The 26,468-nt window shown below is 38.2% G+C and overlaps 1 protein-coding gene and 1 long non-coding RNA gene across 2 annotated transcripts; one reads left to right on the top strand and one right to left on the bottom strand.

The window, feature by feature from the left end:
* Positions 1-3,506, top strand: LOC146254870 (uncharacterized). The gene is made up of 3 exons (XR_014731514.1): positions 1-2,695; positions 2,843-3,198; positions 3,333-3,506. It is a non-coding gene; the product is annotated as an uncharacterized LOC146254870 (long non-coding RNA).
* Positions 3,507-4,948: 1,442 nt separating this feature from the next.
* Positions 4,949-16,773, bottom strand: vtg3 (vitellogenin 3, phosvitinless). Its single transcript, XM_084675738.1, has 28 exons — positions 16,684-16,773; positions 16,576-16,590; positions 16,335-16,486; positions 15,909-16,160; positions 15,628-15,789; positions 15,327-15,475; positions 14,741-14,891; positions 14,477-14,634; positions 14,212-14,377; positions 14,010-14,135; positions 13,673-13,891; positions 12,822-13,039; positions 9,257-9,354; positions 8,950-9,074; positions 8,771-8,869; positions 8,381-8,500; positions 8,068-8,257; positions 7,892-7,979; positions 7,590-7,775; positions 7,327-7,468; positions 7,022-7,190; positions 6,841-6,905; positions 6,688-6,756; positions 6,348-6,557; positions 6,032-6,177; positions 5,534-5,672; positions 5,364-5,454; positions 4,949-5,269 (listed from the first exon to the last, which is right to left on the bottom strand). The coding sequence occupies exons 1-27, from the start codon at positions 16,721-16,723 to the stop codon at positions 5,374-5,376; spliced, it is 3,735 nt and encodes a 1,244-aa protein (XP_084531864.1). The 5' UTR covers positions 16,724-16,773; the 3' UTR covers positions 4,949-5,269; positions 5,364-5,373.
* Between the last annotated feature and the right edge of the window lie 9,695 nt (positions 16,774-26,468).

Genomic DNA, 26,468 nt, shown 5'->3' on the forward strand with positions numbered 1-26,468 from the left:
AGTGCTTCGCAGTGCTCCGCAGCCTGTGTGGCCGGTCCAATTTGATAACATGGGCGCCAAAAGAAAAAAGGTGGCGCTTTGCAGTTAATCGCAGTGCTTCGCAGCCAGTGTGTCCCAGGCATTAGATTGGTGCAATGCCTTTTTTTGTGGAAAGAATGTACAGGGATCCAGGTGTTCTGTCACAAATAAGACAACACATTTGTGATTCAAGGTATGCATTTGTGGATTGTGGTACATTTGTGGATCATGGTACAAATTTGTAAATAGTTTTGCTACAATAATGGCCCCATACATAGACTATATTTTCTCCCATCAACCTATGCTTAACGAATGTGAGTGCATGCACAAACCAAATTTCACAATTTCCTTGGCAGTTCTGATGCATTAACAATCCAATCCCATCCCAAAACAGCATTTTGGGTCACACACTGACATCTTTAATATTATTATCTTTGATCTTATATAGCGCTTTCTACTACTCAGAGTACTCGAGGTCACTTTACAGAGTCCAGCATTCATTCAGACACAGTCAAGGTGGTACAGAAGCGTGGCTGCCAATCAGCGCCTACGGCCCCTCCGACCACCACAAACATTCATTACCAACATTCATTCACATTCATATGATGCATGTCTTTATGATGATGGGGGAAACCGGTACATTTAAATTTTTTCATTTAGCAGACACTTTTATCCAAAGCGACTTCCAAGAGAGAGCTTTACAAAGTGCATAGGTCACTGATAATAACAACAAGATAGCCCCAAAAACATTGCGAGTAGCCAAACCGGTAGCCTCAATTTAGGCTTTCTGGGCATGAGGTACGCAAGTCAGATGTCTCAGGTTAACTTTCTACCTGTCCAATCAGCGAACAGAGGGAGTGGCTGAGAACGATTACGTTGATGTTGTGAGCTAGTTTGTGTTGTAGTTCCGTAATGGCGGCGGAGAAAGATGCGAGCAAAGCCACATTTGGTCCGTTGGGGCAACGCTGCCGAAATCCACAAGCTAAAGCCAGAGCAAGAACAAGTTTTTCTGGTGGCCATGATGTTGTGGCCCTCCTCCCCACGGGGTTCGGGAACAGTTTGATTTTCCAGCTACGGCAGCTAGCTCTGTTACAGTAGTGGTGAAGGAATTGGCTAAGGCGAACGCTAGCGATTGGTTATGGCAGATCCAGAGGTGTCAAAAGTATTCACATTCATTACTCAAGTAGAAGTATAGATACTACGGTTTAAAAATACTTTTGTAAAAGTTGAAGTATCAACTCAAGCTTTTTACTCAATTAAAAGTATGTACTGGTTTCAAAACTACTTAAAGTATAAAAGTAAAAGTAGGAATGTAAGGGGAAAAAATGCCATGAAGGATAAAAGCTTAGGCCACGCCACAGGGGCCTATAATGCAAGACCCGACCTCCCCCAATTTTTTTTCTAATGGCCATACTGACTATAATGTTATATTGAAATGTTAATGTTGAACAATTTGGGCTGCACCTTTTTATACCCATTGAAAATGAACGCATTTTAGTACAATGCAAATATATTAAAGAACCATATATGTTTACTACTTAGCATTAACATGTGTTTCATGGAGCGGAATATATGATGACTAGGTTAGTTGCCTATAAGTATTGTAATGGTGCAAAAAGTCAAACTTCAGAGGCATGTTATCAATAACATTTATTCAAATTGGACAGCAAGTATTTGAAAGCCACGTATATGTTTGTGAAGTCAAACTGAAGTGGAAACAATTAGTAGTCGAACTGAAGTGGAGACAATTAGTAGTCAAACTGAAGTGGAGACAATTAGTAAAGTGGGCAGAGCCAAAATGCGCCCGGGGCTTTAAAAAGGAGACGTCGGAAGTAAACATTAGTTGACGAACAAAAGGAAGAGACGAGTCGAGAGGAAGAGAGAGACTGGTCTGCCGGTCGCCAGCAACAGTTGCCCTACAAATGCCTGAATGACAGCCGGTAAGGAAACTAAGCTCTGAAACCTCCTCGCTGATGTAGCCACATAGTTGGCAGACGATTGACTGACGTCACTGAACCCAGTGTTGCCAGGGAAATTCGTCCGCTTACCGCTGTTTAAGGAACGAGTGTTTGGTAAACTTTAAGAGTACTAAGATGAGCGAGTCTGTAATGCTTTTGATGCTCTTGATATATGGTGTTAGTGTAATTAGTTGTTTATATTGGGTTTAAAAATGTTTTTTTTTAATAAAATGTGTATTTAAATATGTGTATTTGTGGTAAAATGTTTTTCACCTGAACTGAACCGAACTGAAAACCAAATTAAAAACAGTCCTTTATTTCGGGGTGGAGGCATCAAATCCCTTTCAAGTGGGGTAGCACAAAATATTAGGAGGAACTTGACAATGTTTGTACTTCTCATCCAACCACAATCAAATTCACTCTATCCGGATGGCGCGATTTTATCTCGATAGGTTCAGGCAGGAGGACTCAGTAATGTTATGGTACTTGATACTTACACACAGGTTACAATACATTATTGTAATATTTGATTTGGCGTATGGTTGTGCTCGCAGCGGCTCCCTGCCACACCCAACTGAGACACCCCGGCAGAGAGCAGCGACGCATTCCCCAACCAATCACATGCCAGACGAGACAATGAGACTGCTGCGTGTATGCGGAGCTCATAAGGAGCTAAAATGTGTCTGATGAGAGAAACGCTTGCCAACTTATCATCACAGGTGTGCTCTGCAGACGCGTCCCGAGCTGTATCTGTGTGTGTGTGTGTGTGTGAGTGACGCGAGTGAGTGAGAATTGCTATGCTACATGGAGTAAGTGTGGCTCGGAGCAGACAGTGCCCCTAAGCTTTATCTATCCATGTTATCCAGGACATGCGTAGCTCAGAGCAGACAGTGCCCCTAAGCTTTATCTAGCCATGAGGGTCCAACCAAATCTCAGCCGCTTCACAGTTGCTGCCATCATTAGAAACTTTAGAATGAAGAACAGGTATGAATTATGTTTGCCTTGTGTACTGAAATATTGCATATCAATATAATACAGTGTGCTCACTGTATTTGTATTTTGCAGGACTGAAAGAGAACCACGACCATGCCACATTCAGAAACATCCAGACCGTTACCCTCTCTACACTGTAGCGTGTTCTCCGCAGGAATGCCTTGCGGATGAAACAAGTGTACAGGGTCCTATTCGACCGGAACACATCAAGGTGTTACGGCAAGAGTTTGTAAGTCCCATACATTCAGCACTGACACATGCATGTATTGCACCTGTAATGTGTCTCACTGTAGCCCACTGTGTTGACCCATCTGTGTCCATACTATACAGGAACTTGCATTATCATGCTGTCTGTTCCAACAGATCCAGGATCATGACACAGCTAATGATCTATATGAATACATGAATACATATTCATTGATGAGGTTGGATTCAACCTGGTGAAGAGGAGGCGCCGAGGCAGAAATGTCATTGGCCAGCGCACCATTGTTGAGGTCCCTGCCGAGTGTGGTGGGAACATCACTTTGTATGCTGCAATGGGTTGAGCAGGCCCATTGACTGTACTGTACTGTTCAAAAAATAAAACTTTTTTTGCTGCATATGTGTGCTGTTTTATGTTTGACTATAAAAAATGTGACCTACACTGAGACATTTTACAAAAGTTTAAATGGCTCATTCTCCAGAGTCATTGTCATTCATATGGTGTGCTCCATTTTGAGAAGTGTTTTCAATTTTGCACTACTGTGTGATGTGAATGCTTGGTAGTGTGCAGCAAATGCTTTTTGTGTGTACTGTTATGAATGGTATGTGTGTGTCATTTGAAAATATGGCTGTGTACCAAATGAGAACACGAGTTCCATTTTGTGAACAGGTAAGAGATTTGATGGCAAAGAGTCCTCATGCAAAGGGAGTGTCAGGTTTAGCATTTTGTGTGTGAGGTTTTCAGTTTTGTGTGTGCAGTTTTGAGAAAGCTGTTATTGTTTTGAGAAACGTGTGTTAACAATTGTGAAATACTGTATAAGTCCATCCACCACCTACTTTGCACTATTTGTACTATGCTGCCCATTTTGCTGCCCTGTTATATCTATTTTATATCTTCCTAATATAAATATATATATGGACATATATGGATCTTAAATAAAATAAAAAAGCTGAGTGTATAGTAAAATAAAAAAAGTTTAATACTAAGGAGCTAAACAATAACTAAAGAGCTAAACAGTACTGTTTAGCTCTTTAGTTATTGTTTAGCTCCTTAGTATTACTATACATTCAACTTTTGTATTTTATTTAAGATCCATATATGTTTCTTGCTACAGTAAATTCTGTGTTTTTGAAAACTTACATGGCAATTAAAACAAATTCTGAAAATCATCAGAAACTAAATTATCATAATAAAACTCCTAAAACAATGCAATTCAAAGCATACATTTGTGTTAAACATTTTTTATGAATTTTAAGCAATGTAATTATAAATTTCCTTAGGTTTGAATCAAATATAATCATCATCTTACTACTCAAATCATTTAATTGTGTAAAATGAATTCAGCAAATCCATGTACGCATATTCATTTTTGAAGTACATATTATTCAGAAGAATGAGTTTGGTATTAAAGCATTATGACAGATTTAAAGTTGCAACCTTCAAATTTGCAGTCTTGCACTGTGCCACTATGCCATCATATTGCATATAGGCTTTATGATTAAAAGATTATTTAATTTCCTAATGTCTATCATCTTAAAAATCGAGGATTCAAAATTAAATTCAGCTTTGCCTAGTTCACAGTCTGAAAAACAACAGTGACAGGAACAGAAATCAATCAGATCTGTCGGTTATCCTCCAGCGAGAGTTTGAGCAGAAGGTGCGATGAAGCAGGATCAATGCAGGATGTTATGCCATGTGAAATGTAAATCTGCTATAAGCACAAGCTACACTGTCCAATGGATACAATACAGGAAACCTCAAGAAAATTAATGCTCCGTTTTGTTTTTCCAATGGTTGAATTTTAATAATGGAAAAAAAAGTAAACCGTGGATATTTGTTTCTTGATCACATAAATCATAGTTGTGAACACACCTTAAAGAAAGACAAATATATTCAGGTATTGTGGTTCAATGGACTATAATTTTCCAAAGAAACAATTTCCATTAAACAACATCTCAGATGTAAATCAGATTATGGAAGACCCAACAAACTGGTCAAATGTTAAAAGAAAAACTTAATATGAATACAATCTGTTTAGGGTGGGTAAATTTCTCCAATTTGTTTCAGGTTTGAGTTGGTCCTCAGAAATGGTGAATTTCTGCAATACATATTATAGATAAATATGCACATATCATACAAGTTTTTAAGCAAGGAAAGTTCCAAAAATAACTCCCCCTAGAAATAAAACTCACCTCATTCCTCTTAATGCATGTCCAAAGTTACGTTGCCTGTATAGACTGGCACTTGGAATGGAAGAGGTATTGCTTGTTGATACACTGTCAACTGAAGAGATGAAAGAAAATAGAATACGTCATAAAAAGTAGTAAATGAAATGTGCATAGAATAAAAGTTCCTTTCTTACCTCTGGAAACTTAATCTTCATATCCATACAATCAGCAGAGGTGGCCACAGCGGATATTGACATTTCATGTTTGATATTTAATTCATGTTTTTGGTAAAACCCAACAAAAAATGCTATTCCAGGGATGTACTCTTCAACTCTGAGGGAGGAATTTATACATGATTTCTTAGAACAAAATCAGAAAGCATTTTGACTCCTGACTAGTCCTTGTGGAGTTGAGTTGTATTTGTTTAGTACAAGTTCTTTAGTGGCACAGCTGAATCTTACATATCATCTAGCTCAGAGCATGTTGGCACAGCTAGTATAATCTTGAAAGAAATATATATTTTAAAGCAAAATTTGTATATATATTTCTCAGTGACAATATCATCTAGAAATGGCCTCACATATAGATGGGAATTTGTACCCTATATAAAATAAATAGAATTTTGCTTTTGGAATGGTAGATGGTTAGTGCTTATCAGAGCAGCATTTGAACCTGTAGCCCTCTGGGCTCACCTTTTGCCTAACGTTTTCATGTATTCTGGAATATTGTTCCAGTGCATCTTGACCTTTAGTGTTGGGTTCAATCCAGGCAAGTGCGCAGTGGCGGCGTTCATTGACATTTCATAGGACTGACACTCAGCACCCCATCTAAGGTGCATCTGTTCAAATAGACAATGAAATTACATCTTACAGACTACTCGATTTACATCGCTTACTGTAGAATTGTTATTGTTTTATCAAAACCTTGATGTCAGTTATTGTCAGGCTCTGGTTAGACATTGACACCAGTGTCGATTAGAGTATTTCTGCAAACTCATTTCGGTGTTACCTTGGCATCTCCATGAATGGTGTCCATGCTGACATCAGTGCACATCTTCCAGTTGGCCTCCTCCCCAACCTGCGACACAATCACCTCAGTGTTGGCCATCAGAGTTGTGGGGGTATGGTAAAAAACTGCTTCGTAACCGTCAGGCTTATCCTTGCTATCCATGGCCACAGCTTTGATGCTAAGCACTGGCTCAGGAGTAGCATCCCAAACCTGGAAAGAAAGTGTGGCAAACAATGTAGTTTCAAATGCCCCATTTCATCAAATCACAAATGTAATTAAGATTACAAGTAAGAAAAACACACATTTTTGTATTGTGCTTTTAACAGTTTTTTATTATTACCTTGGCATTAACAGGCTCATTGCGACTATGTCTGCTGCTTGAGGAGCCAGAGGAGAGCCTGGCTGCTTCCTGTAGACACAAACATGAATATAAGTAAAGTATTTAATGTGTGAGTCTTGGGAAAACCGCCTCAGGGTATTGCCATGCACTTACTGGGTACTTGTCTCGTCCAGGATTGATCTCAATATGAATCTTGTCAACAGGTTTGTTTGCTTGGACTGAGAGAAGACAGATAAGGTTTTTAGTTAAATGTTATCTTCACATGCCATTCTTATCATCAAACTACAAGAGATGCAGAAATAATATTTGAAATTCTAAGGCCTTTTGTTGTTACCTGTTCGAAGTGTGTATGCAAGGTGACTGAATCCCAATAAGTAGTAAAGAGGGTACTCATCAATGAAGTGTGCTCTCTTCACCTCAGACTCAAGACAGAGAGCTGCCCCATAGAGTTTAGCCTCAGCACACACATTTGACCTTGATTGGTAGATATCTGATTTGACAATCTGTTCAGAGGAATAAAGTATATTCAGTGATCTTAGTTTTGTTTCCTCACTCACCTGCATCTATTGCTTGCAATGTCAGAAGAATTCCATTGTTCAGAATGACCTTGTAATTTAAGCATAAATAATTTTACTGTACAATTTTCTGTTGGTCTGAAGAGTTTAGTGGCTCCTTCACCGACTGCACTTCCTCTACTGAGTCAAAAGAGTCTGACATCATTGGGGTCATTTTGTTCAAAGTTGGATCCTCGATATTTCTTGAGACTGCATATATGTTGAAGCTATTTCATAAAATTTGATAGTAAAATATTGTTTCATTTAAATCCAATGATACTTGTTTGAGTTCATTATGTTAATTGTAAAATTGGTGGATATGTATTATTAGGTTTTCCATGTACATACTTGATGGAAAATAACTCTGTGTCCTTTTTCAAAGTAGGAAGATCAAATTCAAACTTCATTCTTTTAACATTTATTTTGGAATTAAATTTCCACGGCATGGAAGAAATCATTTTACTCTTTAGTTCCGTTCCACACTGGAATATGTCTGTGTTGATTCCATGAAAGACAAAGTTATCCTTGGTACTTCTGAAAAGACAAATTAGACGCACTCAGTTCCGTTGCACATCATACTAGACTAAGATTTGACCCCAGCATAAATACATAGTTAATGTAGCTGCTCTACTGTATAGACAATACTTTACCCAACAAAGCCATCTGTTTCCAGGGAAATATTGGAGGTCAGCAGCTGTCCCAACTGATCTGTCAGTGGTGGACTGATTCCAGCCTTTGCTGCATAATTGTCAACAAATGTGTGATAATTTGGTAATTGAATGCAATTCTGCACCCATATGCCATATCATAGGTATTATATGCTCACCATTTAGAGTAATTGCTGTTAGTGAGCTGTAATATTTGCTTATTTCAAGTGGTAAACCAAGAGTGGTGGCTTGGATGTAGCGTGTTTCGAACATAAGAAAGGGTTTTGTCCAATGCCATGACATCCCCTTCTGAAGAGTTTCCATCATGGTCCAGACTGGGCTCTCTTTACCTGCTGAGGAACTAAAAGCCTGCAAGGACAAGACAAAGATGAGACACTTCATGGTGACATATGATAGGGTCTTGTCACAATACCCGATGAAAAGGTCCTGAAGCTGTGAGTTCCTTGGAAGTTTAATGACTAGAAATCTTACCATAATTATTTTCTGAAGAAAATCTGTCTTTACAGCAGCATAGAACCACTCTTGACCAAAGAGTCGTGAATAGGCAGACAGCAAAGGCTTGTCAGTAGGCAATTCTTCCCAGTTTTTCATCTAGAAATGACATACTTTTTATTTAATTAAACATTTATTATTATTATAACCTTTATTTAACCAGGGGAGACCCATTGAGATTAAGAATCTCCTTTTCAAGGGAGACCTGGCCAAGACAGGCAGCAGGATACATACAAATATAGTTACAAAATTACAAAAAGAGACAAAATATAGGAGTTAATGTTGTTAGTTTCATTTGATTTAACCAAATCAAATGAAAGGACTAAGCAGAGTATGAAATATGTTTTGAAAGGACAGCCAAAAACTCACCACATTGAGGATGATCTCAATGTCATTGCGACTGAGGTCTCCTTTGAAGGCAGGAATATTTTCAAACAATTCTTTGATTCCTTCAGTACGGACACCAAACTGTAGGACATAAACAAGTGTGAAAGCTGTGAAGGAATTTTTGTCATGAAACAAATTATAAGCTTATGTAAATAATCTACCTCCAAAAGTTGCAATATTCTGCCGATGAAATGGAATTTTCCTTTAGCCATGATGGCTGTTGGGAAGAAGGTTGAAGCTGTTTTCAACATGAATACCTCCATTGCTGTGCCAATGAGTAAGTCATCTGGAAATCAAAGAGGCATTTGTCAAGGCCTTTCATACTGACAAAGGAATACAAACTGGCCCCAACAACTTTAAAGGATCTGTGAAGACTAGAGAAAGAAACTAGAAGATGTATGCCAAGAAATACCATTTACTTAAATCTTCAGGGCTTACTTTTCCTCCATGCAGTTTATTTGAACCTACCATTAAACCAATCCAGGCGCATAGTTCTGCTGTAGCGGAAACTAAGACGACCATATTTAGGGGCCAGGATTTTCACAGCCACATTACATGCTGTCGATCTATATAAAACAAAAACAAAAATATCTAAATTCTGAATTGTAGAGACGTATGGCATTGTCACCGGCTTACACATAGAGAATTTGCTTATGTTCATTATTCAGTCACAGCTAGAGTTGCATGTTAATGTATCAGTGGAAGTTAGTAATATCTACTTAATTGACCTGCACACCCATCAACCATAACAATTTGACTACCTGCCTAATATTGTCGACAGGTTGTTTTGGCGGCAAGAGGGGGATCTACGCAATATTAGGCAGGTGGTCATAATGTTATGGCTGCTCTGTGTGTACTTTTTAACTTATTCAACCTACAGCAGCACATATTTATATTTTACTTTCAATGGGCAATATTTACATTATAGTTACAGTTATATACATAATTACTAATTTAGCACATGCTTTTAACCACAGTGATGTTCAAATAGCTTAAAGTAATTGCAGTCGATAAACAAGGACTAGAAGTGCAAAGTTCCAACAGTATTACAGTGGTTAGTGCCAAGAAACGATCTGTGTTTTATCGTAGAAGCAATGCATCATACAGTACAGCAGAAAAGTAAAGTCAGGGCACAGGACAGGCCAGATGGTTTCAGCAGCATCTATTGGTCAAAGAAATGCATGAACTGTTCATGCTTTCCCCTGTCACACAATCACATTCATTACAAACACAGTAAGTGACACTGACATGGAACAATGTTAAGCAATAATTCCAACATTCAGCCACATGCTTAACAAAATATTGATCTATGCTCTGACAATCTAAATCCCACTGAATAGGCACTTCACAACATTGCTCTAGTCTAGCCCAGGTGAAAAAAAAGTATACTTAAGAGTATTTCAAGCATATTCACATTTTCAATAGTACATTTTAAATATACTAAGAAAAAGTGTACTATCTGAAAATATATAACAAGTATACTACCATTATGCTTTTACCAATTTTAAAGTTAATATGTTGAACACACTTTTTAAAAATTGTACTACAGTACACTTTTAGTAAATATATTATCAAAAAATATACTTAATGTAAAACGTATATGTAATTTCTAAAGTGTACAACTGGAACTTTGTGTTTAAACATTATTTGTATATTTTAGAATGCATGCTAAAAATGATGTTATGTAACAATGCACTTAAAACTTACTTTAAAAATAAACATTTTAATATGCTGAAATGTTAGGATATTTTAAGTTAATTTCGATGTCCCTTCATCAATTCAGCCTTCAGTGTACTGGTATATATTTGCTGTACTGTAGTGTGTAGTAAAGTACCTCTTTTTTTTCTTTTTCTTTTTTACAGTTTTCTTGTGCTTGTACGGCTTCTATTTCTAAGCGGCTTATAGTCCGGTTTTAGAACAAAAAAGTGGCTTCTTTCAAGATCTCTATTTAATGCTCAACACTTGAACGTGGACTTATTACTTGAGGAATTATTTTCGGTATCGCCTCAGTTGCACTATCAGGGCTTGGAAATACAGTGACTTGCTAAAGTAGGCAAATGGCTAGTAGAACATAACATTTCATAATAATTTTAATCAAACAGCTGCAAGATCCAGTGAAATGTTATAGGCTAGCTAGCAAGCTAACGCTAGCATCGCTAACGTTACTAATTCAACTTTGGTAGTGTAAACAAGCTCTTTGTAAGCTCGTTTTAGATATAATTGTATATGATTGTGTGGACCATGAGACACGGACGTGGTATCTTTTCAAAACTTGTATTCTACCACTGCTCTTCTTGACATAGCCATTCGAACAGCCCTCACTGATTTCACGTAAACTAATGGTTTCAGCATCAAGCCTAAAGCAACTCCCGAGGGACTACACACCCTTGTCCTTTGTCACATCGAAAGGTCTGCTAAAATAGGCTATCCTCATGATTTGCAAGGTTAACTAAACGTATACAAAAATAATTTCGTAGACATAACAATGGATTCTGACACTAAATGAGTGACTTGGCTTTATTTCTGGAGATACTAGTATCCACAACCGAAGTGTGTTACACAATGCTGTAAGATCGCCTATACGCGTTCATTGCTCTTGGTACCCAGAATGCCCTGCGGCAAGCTGAAAAGCTACTAAGTTAAGGGCGTTAGCTTGGTTAAATAAGCATTGTTTGGAGTTCTATTTTTGTGTTCGTTTTGTTTTGATATGTGTAATGCTATGGTCTATAGTTTAGATAATTTGAGTGTTCACTCTGATTGGGAAGGTTGTCTAGTTAGATAGTTCTCCAAGCTATCAAATGGAGTACTGAACTTACATTCACTCCATCGTTAATAGCGTCGCTCATCGTTGGCGGCGCAATGGTACGTTAGCATTGAAAGTGCGATTTGTACGAAATGACCCTCTGGGGGTTCAGGTTAAAAAAAGTATATGTTAAGTATACTTATCCATAGCATACTTGAGAATACTTGAAGACTGATTGGTCATCAGTATGCTTAAAGTTATTGAATGGTTAATTAATTTGAAGTGTGCTATTTTGGAACAACTTATTTTGTATTAAATATATTTAAATTGTAATTAAATTGTACTAAAGCACAATTTAAAGTATATTAAGTGTACTTTTACGTTCTAAAGTGGAACAACTTCAAGTATACTTAGTACACTTTAAGTATATGGACATAGCCGTATACTTAAAGTGTACTAAGTATACTTGAAGTTGTTCCACTTTAGCACGTAAAAGTGCACTTAATATACTTTAAATTGTGCTTTAGTACAATTTAATTACAACTTAAATATATTGAGTACAAAATAAGTTGTTCCAAAATAGCACACTTCAAATTAACTAATCATTCAATAACTTGAAGTATACTGATGATTAATCACTCTTAAAGTATACTCAAGTATGCTAAGATTTAGTATACTTAGCATTTTTTTTTTTACCTGGGAGGTGTCTGCTTGTGCTCAAGTCCACCAGATAGCTTTGGTTAGTCTCTTTCCCTTCATCTTCCCTACATACCTAAACATGTTGTCCCCAATGGCACTAAACCCTAGCCTGGCTGCCAGCCCAACTTATCCCCGCCCACAAAAAAAATGGTCGGGAAGTTGGGTCTGGGGTGGCTCATTTGGGGAAAAACTATGTCCGAACAGGAGCTGTTCGGACTAATGAAATTGTCAGGGCGGGCTTTATACGATGATGGACAGATGATGAACAGTAACGTAATCAACCACGTCACCAAAGAGCGCTTGGGTTGAATTTGTTTTCAACAAACAACACATTACGTTGCTCTGATTGGTTGTAGGTCTATCCAATTGAGTGAAGAGGCATTTGTTTGCCCCATACTCACAGCCCAACGGAGAGTGATCAGACTCATATTCTGATTAGAATTATGAGTATGACAACGTCAGGCTAACTAAACCCCATAACTAATATCAGCTCAGTTTGGTGATAAGATTCTTAAGGTTTTATGAAATTAGAAGCACTGAATTCACATAACACAGATGATTATTGTGTACCTTGTGCTAAGAAATACTCACAGGAAGTGGTTGTCTGGAGTCCTGGATGTAGCAATACTCTTCATGAGGGAATAAGTAAAGCTGGTAACATCCAAGTCAGTCTCCTCTAATAGAAATGTAGTCACTGTTGACACCATAGCCAGTGGTGGCTTAGTTTCAAACAGGATCATAACGGCCAGCATGCGTATCTCAATAGGAAGTTCCCTCTGCACAAACAAGGTTAGTGTGATGTCCTGCACCTGGAACCACAAACAGACAAATAGTTATGCAACATATGGGAGCTTTGACACAAAATAATTTGTGCCACTCTGCCAGGCAGATTCATTTTCATATAACCTTTCAAGTCCTACAAGCAGATGAAGTTAGCCTGACGTTGTCATACTCATAATTCTAGTCAGAATATTAGTCTGAAAACTCTATGTTGGGCTGTGACTATGGGGCCTGTTTCAACCGAACTCGTAAAACAAATGCCTCTTCGCTCAATTGGATAGACCTACAACCAATCAGAGCAATGTAATATGTTGTTTGTTTAAAACGAATTCAACCCAAGGGCTCTTTGGTGACGTTGTTTATTACGTTACTGTTGATCATCTGTCCATCATCGAATAAAGCCCGCCCTGACAATTTCATTGGTCCGCCCAGATCCTGGTTTTATGTAGTTGTTCCCAATACGAGACCCTCCAGACCCAACTTCCCGACCAAATTTGTTTGTGGGCGGGGAGAAGTTGGGCTAGCAGCCAGGCTAACATGAAGTCATTCTAGAATATGTTTGAGTGTTTTAAGATATACTGAACATCAATTCACTTATTCACAATACTGCCTTGAAATAGGTGCTGAACAATCAGAATCAGAGACTGACAATGTTTCCTTACACTGTGAGGATCTCTAATAGCCAGGTGTCTCATCGACTGCACGGCTGCACTTAGCACAGGGGCTGGGAGGTCCACAGGGGTAGCAGCGACGCCAGGCAGAAAGCGCATTATGGTCTTGATGCTGGAGGGGTGGCCTGCATTCCCCAAGGCCTTCAGCGACATGATCATGTCCATCTCATTGGCTGTCTTCAGGCTTTCATCAGCCAAGTCTAACAAAGGCTATTGCAAACAGACATCAGAAGAATTTAACCAAAGACATTAGCAAACAGATACAAATTTGCATGTATTTAATTAACTATGATATCGAAAGAGATTTACCAGCAAATGTAAAATTTACCTGAACAGCAGTCACTGAGCAAGGTGTTGTATAGGCACAGTGCTTGTACACCAGTGAGCCATAGGCTAACACTATAGTGTTCCACAGCATAGGATGGGACTTGCTGAAGGACATTGATAGAAATTCCTGTAAAGAAGATATTTATGTATATAATGTATGCAACTAAATATGCAAATATCATGACTTAAGTAAGAAAACCCACTTTCGCTGTCTCAACTAACTCAGCCTCTGATTTCAGATGATTGAAAGTAACGAGGAGTGTTTGTCCTGCTTCATTGGCAGATATATCACCAGCTTTGAATCTGTTTATTAAAAACTTGAGGACTTTTGCGTCACTCATCTCAACGATCATGTCCAAAAACCATCGCCTGAAAGGGATAAACATTAGTAAACATTAATCTACACATAACCTGACACTCAAGTTAGGGTTAGGGCTAATACATTTTTTAATAAATAAAACTGCACACCTGTGTTCATCATTTCCTGAGAACTGTTTCCACAATTCCTCCATGTTTTCAAGAGTGATAACACGCAGAAGTTGGTACACATCTACAACTTCCTCACTTGTTAAATTGTCAATCTGATAGATATTGGCTTTGGCCAAGCGCTTGATCATTTCTACAATCTGTAGATATTATTGAAAATGTTATTATACCATCACATTATAACCCAATCATTTCAACCATGTAATCTTTAACTAGATGATTATGTAAAAAGTGCACAGCCCTTACCTTTGGAATGGGTTTATCCAGATTTTTCAACAGAATGGGGATTTGAGCAAGCTCATTTACAAACTTGTAAACCAAACTCCCTCTGTTCTGCATGGGAACAACACTAGGGGCTTCTCCTGTGTCTTTCACCCCCAGCAGCACCAGTTCCTTTCTTGAGGAAAATACACAAAAGCAACCTTATTGCACACTTAAACTTCATTTCAGTTCAGTCATTTCAATTCACAATATTTTCAGATTTCTGGGTACACAAATATACCTCATATTGTTGCTTAGGTACCAGAACATTAGCCAAAATATGAAATACGGGGCGTTTTAACCAAAGTTTAGATATCTAAGTTAAAAGATTAGGTTTAGTATAAGGATAACCATTTGAAACTAGAAAAAGAAAATAGTCTGATAATGGGCATCAGTCTATTTACAGTATATTGCCTCTGAACAATGCCAGTACAAAAATGCCACTGCCGAAGCCCATTCCAAAGTGTTCAACAATAGATTTTTGGACGTTTCTCTTGTAAGGTTTAACAGATTTGCAAAATAACAATTTATTGGAGTGTATTGTACAAAAGATCCTGTGTAATTGTCATACCTGGCTTGCAGTTTGGAGTTGCCACCCTTCACGTTGAAAGGAGAGAAATGTTGTCGCTCCAAGGCATTAGCATTGGTAATTAGACCTCCGTCAGTAGTTGATTTCACATTATAGATGTATCTCACTGTGGAAAATATGGAATCACCTCTCTACATCCAAGTGGAACAGAAAACACAGATTTTACAGGGACACACATTTTCCATATAGTATACACAATATGTTAGAATATGTAATCAAGCATTTTTGAATTTGTGTAAAGTAGACAGCTCATACTCCTCAAATAGTCATGTTAGTGGCAAACCTCTTTTGACATCTTGTCTTCAACCGCAAGAGCCATTCCTCTGTAGAGTGCTGCTTTTTCCTGACAGTTATTGATGTCAACAGTTTGGGTAATGGTCAAATCTTTAGATTTAACATCCTCCACAATAGCATAGATACTCTGACACAATCCATGAATACCAGCCTGTTACAAATAGCAGGTACAGGTACAAATATTACTAAGAGACCAGGTTATATTGTTGGCTCGCAAAACGTATTAAGGTGGATGGACACTGATTGTATATTCAGTTTAAGATGGATTACCTCCTCAAGCTCATAGACTCTCTGGGTGGTCTTGACCGTGACTTGAAAGAATCCAATGATGCCTCTCACAATATTGACAATGGCATCAGGGATCCCAGCAGGGGCATGAATGTCACCAACTCGTCCCTTGGCATACTCAAACATGAAGGGTTTGGCAAGCTCTGCAGCCATCCGTTTAGTGAGTTTAGGGGAGGCGTTGAATGTGTTCTTCCCCTGGATGCCATTGAATTCTTCAAAATCCACGTTAGAAACCTTCAAATAATTTGTCAACTGCTTAGACAAATCTTTTTCACATTTGTATATATTTACAACAATGTATACAATCAAATAAGTTCTACTCTTTTAATATTTTATTAGTAGACATATATTACTCATGATTGTAAAGAATATGATTGTCTTGCATACTCATTGTAATTATATTTTTACCTGTAGAAGAAAAGTTTGATCTGACACACCAATGATTGTAACTGTACACATTAGTTTCACACCAGACTCTGCCATTTCTGGCATGCCTCGTCCAATATTCACAGTTCCCTCATATTTGTATTCATAAGTTTTTTGGGGGTTAAGGCCTGGTTCTGTGGAACAAATTAGACACATGATAAGGTTTAACAGGCTCACTTGATCTTCATCAAAATAACCAATTACTAACTATGGTAATACTCACCATAGTTTTCACAGACTGAAAATTAGAAGTAAAAAAAAAATATTAAAGTAGTTAATATTAATATGTTGTGCTAAATGAATGACATTTTACTTTATGAATGAAACATACTTGCAAGGGCTACACAAAGAGAGAGCAGGAACCAACGCATGGTGAAATCCAAGAGTGGAAGAGGGTTGTTCAACTGATTTCTTTAAATACTTCACTTGATTTACAATCAGACAACATGTGAGGAGCCTGAAGTTGTGGTCAACTCTGATTTGGCAGCAGTCAGCCATAAAGTAAATACACATCGAGGACAAGGGGTCGAAGGTTGCAGAAAAGTGTGTCCACTTCATTAGTCAGTCCACTGTGACCACTACCAGTGTCAAACTGACATACCAGAAGAGGGCATGTCATTCAAAGTAAATTATGATGTAAAATGACAAATACAGGGTCTTGTTTAAATAAACAACCTTTTCATCACATATTCCAGTTATTTTAAGTGTAGAAAGTTTTCACACAAGATTTTGAGTGTTAAGTACACGTTTATAAGTACCTCATGAAATGCCAAAAAACACAAAAAATGATGACATCTACCGGGACAAACATTACCCATCTTTAACATCTATGAGTTAAGGAATCACAATATGAAAGCCAAGAACCAGATATGTGGAGAAAATGTGCCCTTGGAGGAACTACTTTTGACTAACTATATGCAAGGCAACAACAGGGATTATTAAATTCCATTGCAATCTCACCAATTTCACAGCCATGCTCCAGTAGAGCAGAAGAGAGTGGTGAATGGTTCCTCTCCATCCCAATCCTTCCTCATTCACTTTCTGGCACTAATGAGAAAGCCTGATACAGCATGGTACTGTCTGTAATTTTGAAAGAATTGGAGTGGCAGGTTATCACATCAAGCAGAAATCCTAATGCTATTCCTATTACCTTTCCCCCAAGCATTATAGATTGTCTCTTGGGCCATTTAGTGTACAGTGTGTACAGGGCACAGTACATACATTTTCCTTATTCAGTCTTCATATACAATCGTTTACTTCATTTTTGTGGTTTGTGGTGTGAAATCATTAATTGCACGTTAATGTCAGCTTATTCATCATTCATTATAAAGGGCAGGTCATTGTAAACAAAAAATAATTAATTCAGAATACTTTGGTATATTGGTATTTAAAATACATACCATAGTCTTTTTGACATACCACCCAACAAACACAAACACGACTGTGATGTAGCAGTGTATAAGACACATATCAGACACAGCCAGACTGTTAGAAACTAGATATATAAACTAGACTAATTATTATTTTTCAATTTGCTAGTTTTTCCCAAAAAATTACAAATGTAATATCACAATATCATTAGAATTTGAAAGACCATGTGTGCTTCTTTCAACTAAATGTTGTAGTGTGGGGGCTTATTGGTCTTCAGTATACTAAAGTAGGCTACTGTCTAAACAGGTGCACTGTAAACAAAAACATTGTAAATAAAACAGGAACAATCTGGCAGCTTGTACGCCAGATTAAACCCATTAAATTAGTTTTTTTCATTAACATGAATTGACTGTAAAATAATTGTAATTTTCCTGTACCAAATTTACAAGATATATCTGTACTATTACTTTACAGGCTGTTCTTTGCCGGTAAATTTGAATTTTATTAATAGAACTTCTCTGTAAAAAACCTACATTTTTAATCAATAAAAATATTCAATACAGCCAAAACAAGAGATAATGATTTAACATGTTCATTCATAACAAATCATGTGCACAACATACTGTAATCAGTCTCCAGATACTGCAGATATTACTGGCGCTTCAGCTTACAACTGTAGCGCCGGCTTGCTGTGTGAATTAGAGAGAAATATTGAACGCCACACATTAAACCAGTCGACAGGTTAGACTGCCATCTAAATGGACAACATTCACACTCATGGTGAACAATTAATGTATCCAAACTACAGACCATCACATTACACATATCTAAACAGAACGAACACAACAACAATCTCCAAAGAATGCTTATCTAACTAAGCTTAAACCATTAACTGAGTAGCTTTCCAGCTTGCCGAGGGGCATTCTCGGTTACAGGAGCGTTGCCGCTACACAAATACCTAATCAACTTTTGTTCGTCCTACTCTGGAGTCTTTACACGTATTCATTTAGCAGACACTTCTATCCAAAGCGACTTCCAAGAGAGAACTTTACTGCAAGTGCATTGGTCAATGATCATAAACAAGATAGCCCCAAAAAGGCTTTTGCAGGCTTTTGTAGTCTTTGATATTTAATGGTGCATGCTGGGATTGCATGATGTCAATTACCCGAGCTCAGTTCACAATTCAAGGTTCCTGTGTCTAAACCAAACATTCTGTTAAGTTATTTGTCTGTGGGGTGATTTTGGTGAAAATGTTATTAATATTTGTAAAAAAATGTTTGGATGTAATTTTATGTAAAATTATAAATTGAAAGTTTGCTATCGTCTTTCTATCTGTATTTCCTATAATTTAGAAATACAGAAAAAAACACGTATAATTTACAGAAAAAGTGTGGTAATTTCATTTATTTATTTAAACCGTGTGGGGTTGGAAATAATGATTCATGTGATGGAAGCATGCATAATGTAAGCAGTCAATTGCAATCCCACAACAAGCCTGGAAAATACGTTTTATTTTTAAACTCCAAATATTAGGCATGAGAATTATTGAGTTGTGTTGTATTGACTCTTGTCTCTTAATTGACTCTTCTATATCCCAGAAATGTGTCTTTCTAGATTTAATGTATATTGAAATCTAAATTAAGTCACCACCAGTGTTGGGGGTTACGTGTTATACCCAACACTGGTGGTGACATAATATTATTACTTAAGTGAGTAACAAAGTAATATAACGCATGACATTGGGTAATATTATTACAGTTTCTTATTTACTGTAAGTAAACAATGTTAACACAGACAATGTTAATTGTCCAAGTTACTGCATGGATTCAATAGCCTTTTAAATACAGATTGTTGCCTAAATGACTCTTCCTGGGCACAGTAGCTTACTGTTTGCCTTTGATTCACGCCGTAGGCAAACACAACAGCAATCATGGCCGCAGAACATGCCAGTTTTCGGGGTGAAGATATAAGAAAAAACATTGAAGTGAACTGCAAACTGCGCCCCAACAAAATACTATCTACTGCAAAAAGCATCAATTCAAACTTTAAAAAACTCCCCGAAAGTGTCCACAGAGAAACAAAGCTGGAAGCTCGCGAAAAATCCACTTTAAACCTTATGAAAGATGGCGACCCGTTTCCACAAGTGGCTGCTAAAATAGTGTCATTTATTCACACAAATATATTATTATTTTTGAATTTATAAGCCTTTTTGATGTTTAAGATTGTTTGAAATAAACGTTCTTCTTTAACCCTCGTGCTACCTTCGGGTCATTGTGACCCACCGTTGTGTTGCGATACCTTAACCCAATTTGGTTTTTTTTAAGTATTATTTTTGTAGGCCCTATTAGCCCTGCCGCTGCCGTGTCGGTGCGGCTCTTCCTAATCTATTTACATTTATTCATTTAGCAGACGCTTTTACTTAAAGTGACTTCCAAGAGAACTTTACAAAAGTGTAGCCCCAAATATTGCGGCCAGCCAAAACAGGAAGCATATATTGTGAAAAAACAAATAAGTGCCAAAGGGAAGAACCTTAAGAGCATGTAGTGAAACAAGTTACAATTAAACAACATGAACCTCAAAAAGTGCAAGAGTGTACTGTAGAAAAGCAATCAACAGTAAAATATTTCACAGCGAGTAGAAATTTAAATCCGTTACAACAACTAACCAACAAGAGCAAGTCTCTCAATAAGAGTCATAGTGATCCTGGAGGAAACTAGCATCAGGTGCAGCAAATCATTCCTAAGTACTGTTGTTAGTGATGGACAGCTCGATACAGGGCCGGCGCAAGCACCTTTGCCGCTCTTGGCAAGATGTTTCAACAGCACCCCCCCAAGACGCCACCCCACCTCGGCGCCCTCTGCTGGTGGTGCGGGACGGTTAATTAATCGAGGCACTTCGGAATTTGGCGCCCCCCTCTTCATGGTGCCTGAGGCGGCTGCTCGTTCGCCTATAGCAAACACTGGCCCTGGCTCGGTACTATGGTGTCGATACTGTCTCGACACATTCAACACTCACTGCATCCGAACGTTTCGAGACGGGTTTTAAAAACACTTCCGGTCACGTGACAAAGTGTTTCGAAACGTTTTGTGACGTGATCTTGAATGGAACATGTGTCGCACTTGTCAAATTGCCCTCTATTACAAGATGATGATGTCAGAACAGAAGTTTTACATCTAATTTCTTATTATTGGTCAAAAGCTAAAGAAGAAGAACGATTTAGCAGTAATTGGGAGCTATCTAAATTTGAGGTGGGAACTTATTTTAGAAAATATGGCTCTATGAAGTCCAAATCTCAAAGATCTGCAGAATTAAGGGTAATAACAAGGATGACCTTTTTGTCAAATAAAAGCCCAAATACTTAATTAGACGAGGAAAAAATTGAGTTAGTTAATCTACAAGCTAAATTAGATGACTTGTATAATCAGAAGGCAAGGGGTGCTTATAGTAGGTCGAGAGCTAAATGGTTGGAAGAGGGGGAACAAAATTCACACTATTCGTTTAATTTGGAAAGAGCTCATTCCAATAACCAGAGTATTAATAGGTTGAATATTGATGGGGTTATTACAGATGAATTCAAAGTGATATCCAATTATTGTAGCAATAATAAAAAAAAAAGATATAGCTCTAAGTTTAGCCATAGAACTGCGGATAATTACCTGGACTCTCTGAATGTTAAAACTATTGTTAAGAGCCAAATAGAGATGTGAGATAAGATTATCTCTCTACAGGAGATTAAGAATAATTTGGATCTGCTAAAAAACAACAAATCACCTGGTACTGATGGGCTGACGTCAGAATTTTACAAGGCATTTGCCGATGAACTAGCTCCGTTTTTATTGGAGGTCTTTACGGAATCCTTAAAGAAAAATTGCCTCCCAACTACTATGACTCAAGGGGTGACTGTTTTAATTCCCAAACCCAACAAAGACAAACTGCTAATTGGCGCCCAATTTGCCTACTTAACAATGATTATAAAATTATAGCGATACTTTTGGCTAAAAGACTCAAGATGGTGTTGACTTCTATTATTGATGAAACACAATCTGGTTTCATGGCAAAAAGACATAACAAATAATATTAGGCTGGTTTTGGACATTTTGGATTATTCAGACGTGATTGTGGCCTGACGTTGTCATACTCATAATTCTAGTCAGAATATGAGTCTGAGAACTCTCTGTTGGGCTTTGACTACGGGGCGTGTTTCAAACGAGCCTGGAAAACAAATGCCTCTTCGCTCAATTGGATAGACCTACAACCAATCAGAGCAACGTAATATGTTGTTTGTTCAAAACTAATTCAACTTAAGCGCTGTTTTGTGACGTGGGTGATTACGTTACTGTTGATCATGTGTCCATCATTGTATAAAGCCCGCCCTGGCAATTTCATTGGTACGCCCAGATTCTGGTTTTCTGTAGTTGTTCCCCAATACGAGACCCTCCAGACCCAACTTCCCGACCAAATGTTTTTGTGGGCGGGGAGAAGTTGGGCTGGCAGCCAGGCTAACGTGATTAATGATAATGGTTTTATTTTGTTTTGGGATTTTTACAAGGCCTTCGATACTGTGGAGCATCAGTTTATTTTGCATTCTCTGAGAAAGTTTGGATTTGGTAATTATTTTTCTAGGGCTATTAAAACTTTGTATATGCATAGTAATAGTTCTATTCAGTTAACAGGCGGCACATCCCCTAGATTCGAGGTGTCTAGAGGTATACGGCAGGGATGCCCTACCTCCCCCTATCTCTTCCTTTTAGTAGCTCAACTGTTGGCTGACCATATTAAAGCTAATGCTGTGAAAGGTATTTCTCTACTTGGCAGTGAATTACTATTGACACAGCTGGCAGACAATACCACACTATTTCTGAAGAATCAGTTTCAAATTCCTGCTGCTATAAAAGCAATTAAAGAATTTTCAGAGGCATCTGGTCTACATTTGAATGTTAATAAGTGTGAACTTCTGTCTATTAATGAGTGCACTTCCTCTTCTCTTTACAATATTCCAATTAAAGATGAAGTTCTCTATTTGGGTATTTTAGTTACCAAAGACCAACATAAGAGTCATTCCAATTTTTCTCCTGTCATTAAAAAATCTAAAAAAATATCTAATCAATGGCTGTTAAGAGATTTATCATTGAGAGGTAGAGTGTTGATTACTAAGGCAGAGGGTCTCTCTCGTTTGACCAGGGCCGGCCCAAGCCTTTATGGGGCCTTAAGCAGAATTGATTTAGGGACCCCCTGTGACGCAAATATTATTGATTAATTGTAATGCTTGATTATTCGCACACTATTCATCTAATGCACTAATTAACAATGTTATTAGTTGTGTTACTTACATGATAACATTGATTTATTTCGCCCTTAAACAGTTCAACAGAAGCAAACCCAGATTGGTCATGTGATGATTTCAACTTTAAGTATTCAGTCTAAGTGCTGCACCTAATGTGGTGTACTGAAAAGTAGCTAAATAAACCAGACGATGCATCTATTGTACACAAGTTAACCACTTTAATAGCTTATGGTTTAAACTAGTGTAACGATGTGAATATGTAGTTAAATTACTGCATAATGTTGGGAGTTCGCGCCATCTACTGGCCTTTTGTTGTAATTACCGGAGTAATGCAGCCGGCAGCAAAACTGTGGAATTCTGGGACTGTTACCACAGAATTGGGGAGAATGTCTGTCGGTTTATAACCATTTCCAAGTGAAACCCCGACAGGTGCATTATCCCGTTGCAGGTAATTCAGTGTTATCCTTTTTCTTTGAGAGTTTGTATTGTGTAATAAAAACCACTATACGATCACAGGGACTGTTACAACAGAATTGGGGAGAAGGTCTGTCAGTTTATAAACCGTTTCCCAGTGAAACCCCGACACGTGCATTATCCCGTTGCAGAAATAAACAGTTTGTCATCCCCAACTGCGTGTGACGAGTGGTTGAGTTGGAGGACGGAGGACAGCGGTAACACTAGCAATGTGCAAAAGTGCAAAACGTTCAACTCCAAATGAATTAAAGATACAGTATTTTCTTATTTCTTTACAAAACTGATATTAAATTAAATACCTACAATATATACTGATCTGGGATTGTTGAAAACGGACCTGCTGTATCATCAACTGTAGCACTGGCACGTCTGGGCAGGAGGCGTTGGTTGTGGCCCAGCTCCAAAATATTTCAACAGTGCTCCTAGGGAAGATTCATATGAGTAGCCTACATAGTAGACGGATCAGAATGTTCATTTAACAACATAAATGATTTTACACAGCAGCAGTGGCATAACTATAGGGAGTGCAGGGAGTGCAGCTTCACTAGGGCCCGTGGCGAAAGGGGGCGCAACCTGACCGGGCCCCTTGCTCCGCTCTAACCCTACGTTCACACCGCAGCGACGCGAATCGCTTGCTATCGCTCGCCTTCCCACAGTTCACCACGCTCGGGGGCGTTTCAAACAGATTCATTTAGAATGTAGTTCTCTAAAGTCACTGTTGTAGTTGTAATGGCCAAGTGTGCAGACTTGGGTTTACGTACTCGCAACATCGATCAAAATACAACTTGTATACAAAATACAAAACTGTTTAATAGACATAAACGTTGACATGTGTATAAAACGTTTTATTATATTACTCAAAGTCTCTGCTAATCTGTCGATACGATAGGGAGTTCCAGCCGGGCTAGCTACAGTAGTTACCACAGAACGAAGTCACATAATGTCACTAGACTGAATTAGAAAGTACAATCACCAACAACTTCGGCAACCTTGCGCCATGCTTTGTTTTTTTAAATTAACATCTCTGTACAAATACAGCCATGTATCGTACAGGACTTGGTAAACAGCCACACAAACGATTAGTTTCTCCTCCACCTTGAAACCTAGAAAGGTAGAAATGTTTACCATGGTTGCTATGTTACAAGAAACAAGAAAACACTCCGATTGGCCATCGCAAGCGAAAATCGCTCCTCATTTGCATAAAGTTGAGAAAATCTCAACTCTGTCGCGTCGCTACCCACAATGCACCACACAAGCGATTCGCCTGGCTCCATTGAAAATGAATGGAAGACATGTTGTTGCTCGCATCGCGTCGCTGCAGTGTGAACACACTGTAACACCAAAGTTAAAGCTTACAAATGATCCAGTCCCATCAATTCGCAAACATTTCTCAATTATGGTGTCAGTTGTTCATAATTATGAGCTACCACCTGCCCAATAAACATTTTAAAAACAGTCAGTTTTAACAACAGCTAGGGCTGGGCGGTATGACGGTATATACCGTGCGACGGTAGAAATGTCTCTACCGGGAGAGATTTGGTTATACCGTTTCAACCGCGGTATACTCTTATACTATATTTTTGCATTACACGTGTCAATTAAATGTCTGGTTGTTGTATTGTATATAAGCCATCATATAAATCGCATTCTTGCGATATTTAGAATTGTAGTTCAACTTTTATTTGATTTGCTATTGTCATTTGACCTTGAAGCACATTTGCGTTGGTCTGATGGAATTTTCGATGTGGAGTGTATTTTGTCCAAGCGGACCACATTCATACTGTCATTCATTCATTCTCGTACTGTAAAATTATTGTTGTAAAATTACACTGGTGGCGTTGCTGGCATTCTTGATCTAGGATGAGTAGTGAAGGCTAACTACTTACTAACTGAGAGTGAGGTCAAGCCGGGAAATATCAAACTGAGGCTTTAACGTATCGACTGAGCTTTAACGAGGTTGATACGCCGAAACCCAAGTTAATGGATAGTAAAACTCAGACTGATCGCTTTCGCTCATTTTGAAACGTTCGTCGGATGGCATTACGGATCCGCATTTAGCTGTGAGTAGGTCACCACGCGGATGGCATGACTGCGCATCAGCCAATCGTAACGCTCGTACTCATAAATGTTTTGATTCTTTTGTTTTTAAGTGTTGTCTCATGTGAGGCAGTTGTTTTTGTTTGGAATAAATAATGCGAGTGCGATGATGAAGTCCCAGCTAACAAGGGACGTCCTGGGGACGTTCGGTGACGTTCCTCTTTGGTCCCCTATAGGTTATACCGTGACGTTATCCTTAGGACGTCCCCAGGACGTCCTTAGGACGTTATTAAAGTTCCTAAAAGGTCACAATTTAGACATGTATTTTTAAACTTTCAGGGGACGTTCCAGGAACGTCCCTGGTTGGTTATGATACGACGTTATGTAAAAAAAAATCGGGGACATTCGGGACGTTTCAGGGACGTCCTAGGAACGTCCCTGGTTGGTTATGATATGACATTATGTTTAAAACTTTCGGGGGACATTCGGGACGTTCCAGGAACATCCCTGGTTGGTTATGATACGACATTGTTAAAAAAAAATCGTGGGACATTCGGGACGTTCCAAGAACGTCCCAGGAACGTCCCTTGTTGGTTATGATATGACATTATGTTTAAAACTTTCGGGGGGTTCCAGAACGTCATTCGTTGGTCATAACGTAACCATCTAAATTCCGAACTGATATTTTCGTTTGTGTGTCATTCTGTGATGTGAAATTGCTCGAGCTATAGCCTACTGTCACTCTGGAAACTGTACACTGTACTGTACACTTATTAAATCAATTGTTTATGTATGGTACTAAAAACTTGCATTTGAGCGAAGTAATACATTATAGTCATAAATACTTTGGGGATGTACCATCACTGAAACAAAACATCTAAGCTGGATCCAGCCTATCCAAGCACCAGCTGCGTCTCTAAAAAATGTCCATACTAGCCTATTACAGCACA

Source organism: Hypomesus nipponensis, chromosome 16, assembly GCF_054491055.1.
Source record: "Hypomesus nipponensis isolate SF chromosome 16, ASM5449105v1, whole genome shotgun sequence".
NCBI classification, from domain to species: domain Eukaryota; kingdom Metazoa; phylum Chordata; class Actinopteri; order Osmeriformes; family Osmeridae; genus Hypomesus; species Hypomesus nipponensis.

Bases quoted from the DNA above. Each gene is read 5' to 3' on its own strand.
- vtg3 (XM_084675738.1), bottom strand. From the start codon at position 16,723: ATGCGTTGGTTCCTGCTCTCTCTTTGTGTAGCCCTTGCAA. The intron at 13,892-14,009 runs GTAAATTTTACA...TGTTTGCAATAG, and splicing joins GCTCAGTGACTGCTGTTCAG to CCTTTGTTAGACTTGGCTGA. The intron at 8,258-8,380 runs GTAAGATTTCTA...TTGTCCTTGCAG, and splicing joins TTCTTCAGAAAATAATTATG to GCTTTTAGTTCCTCAGCAGG.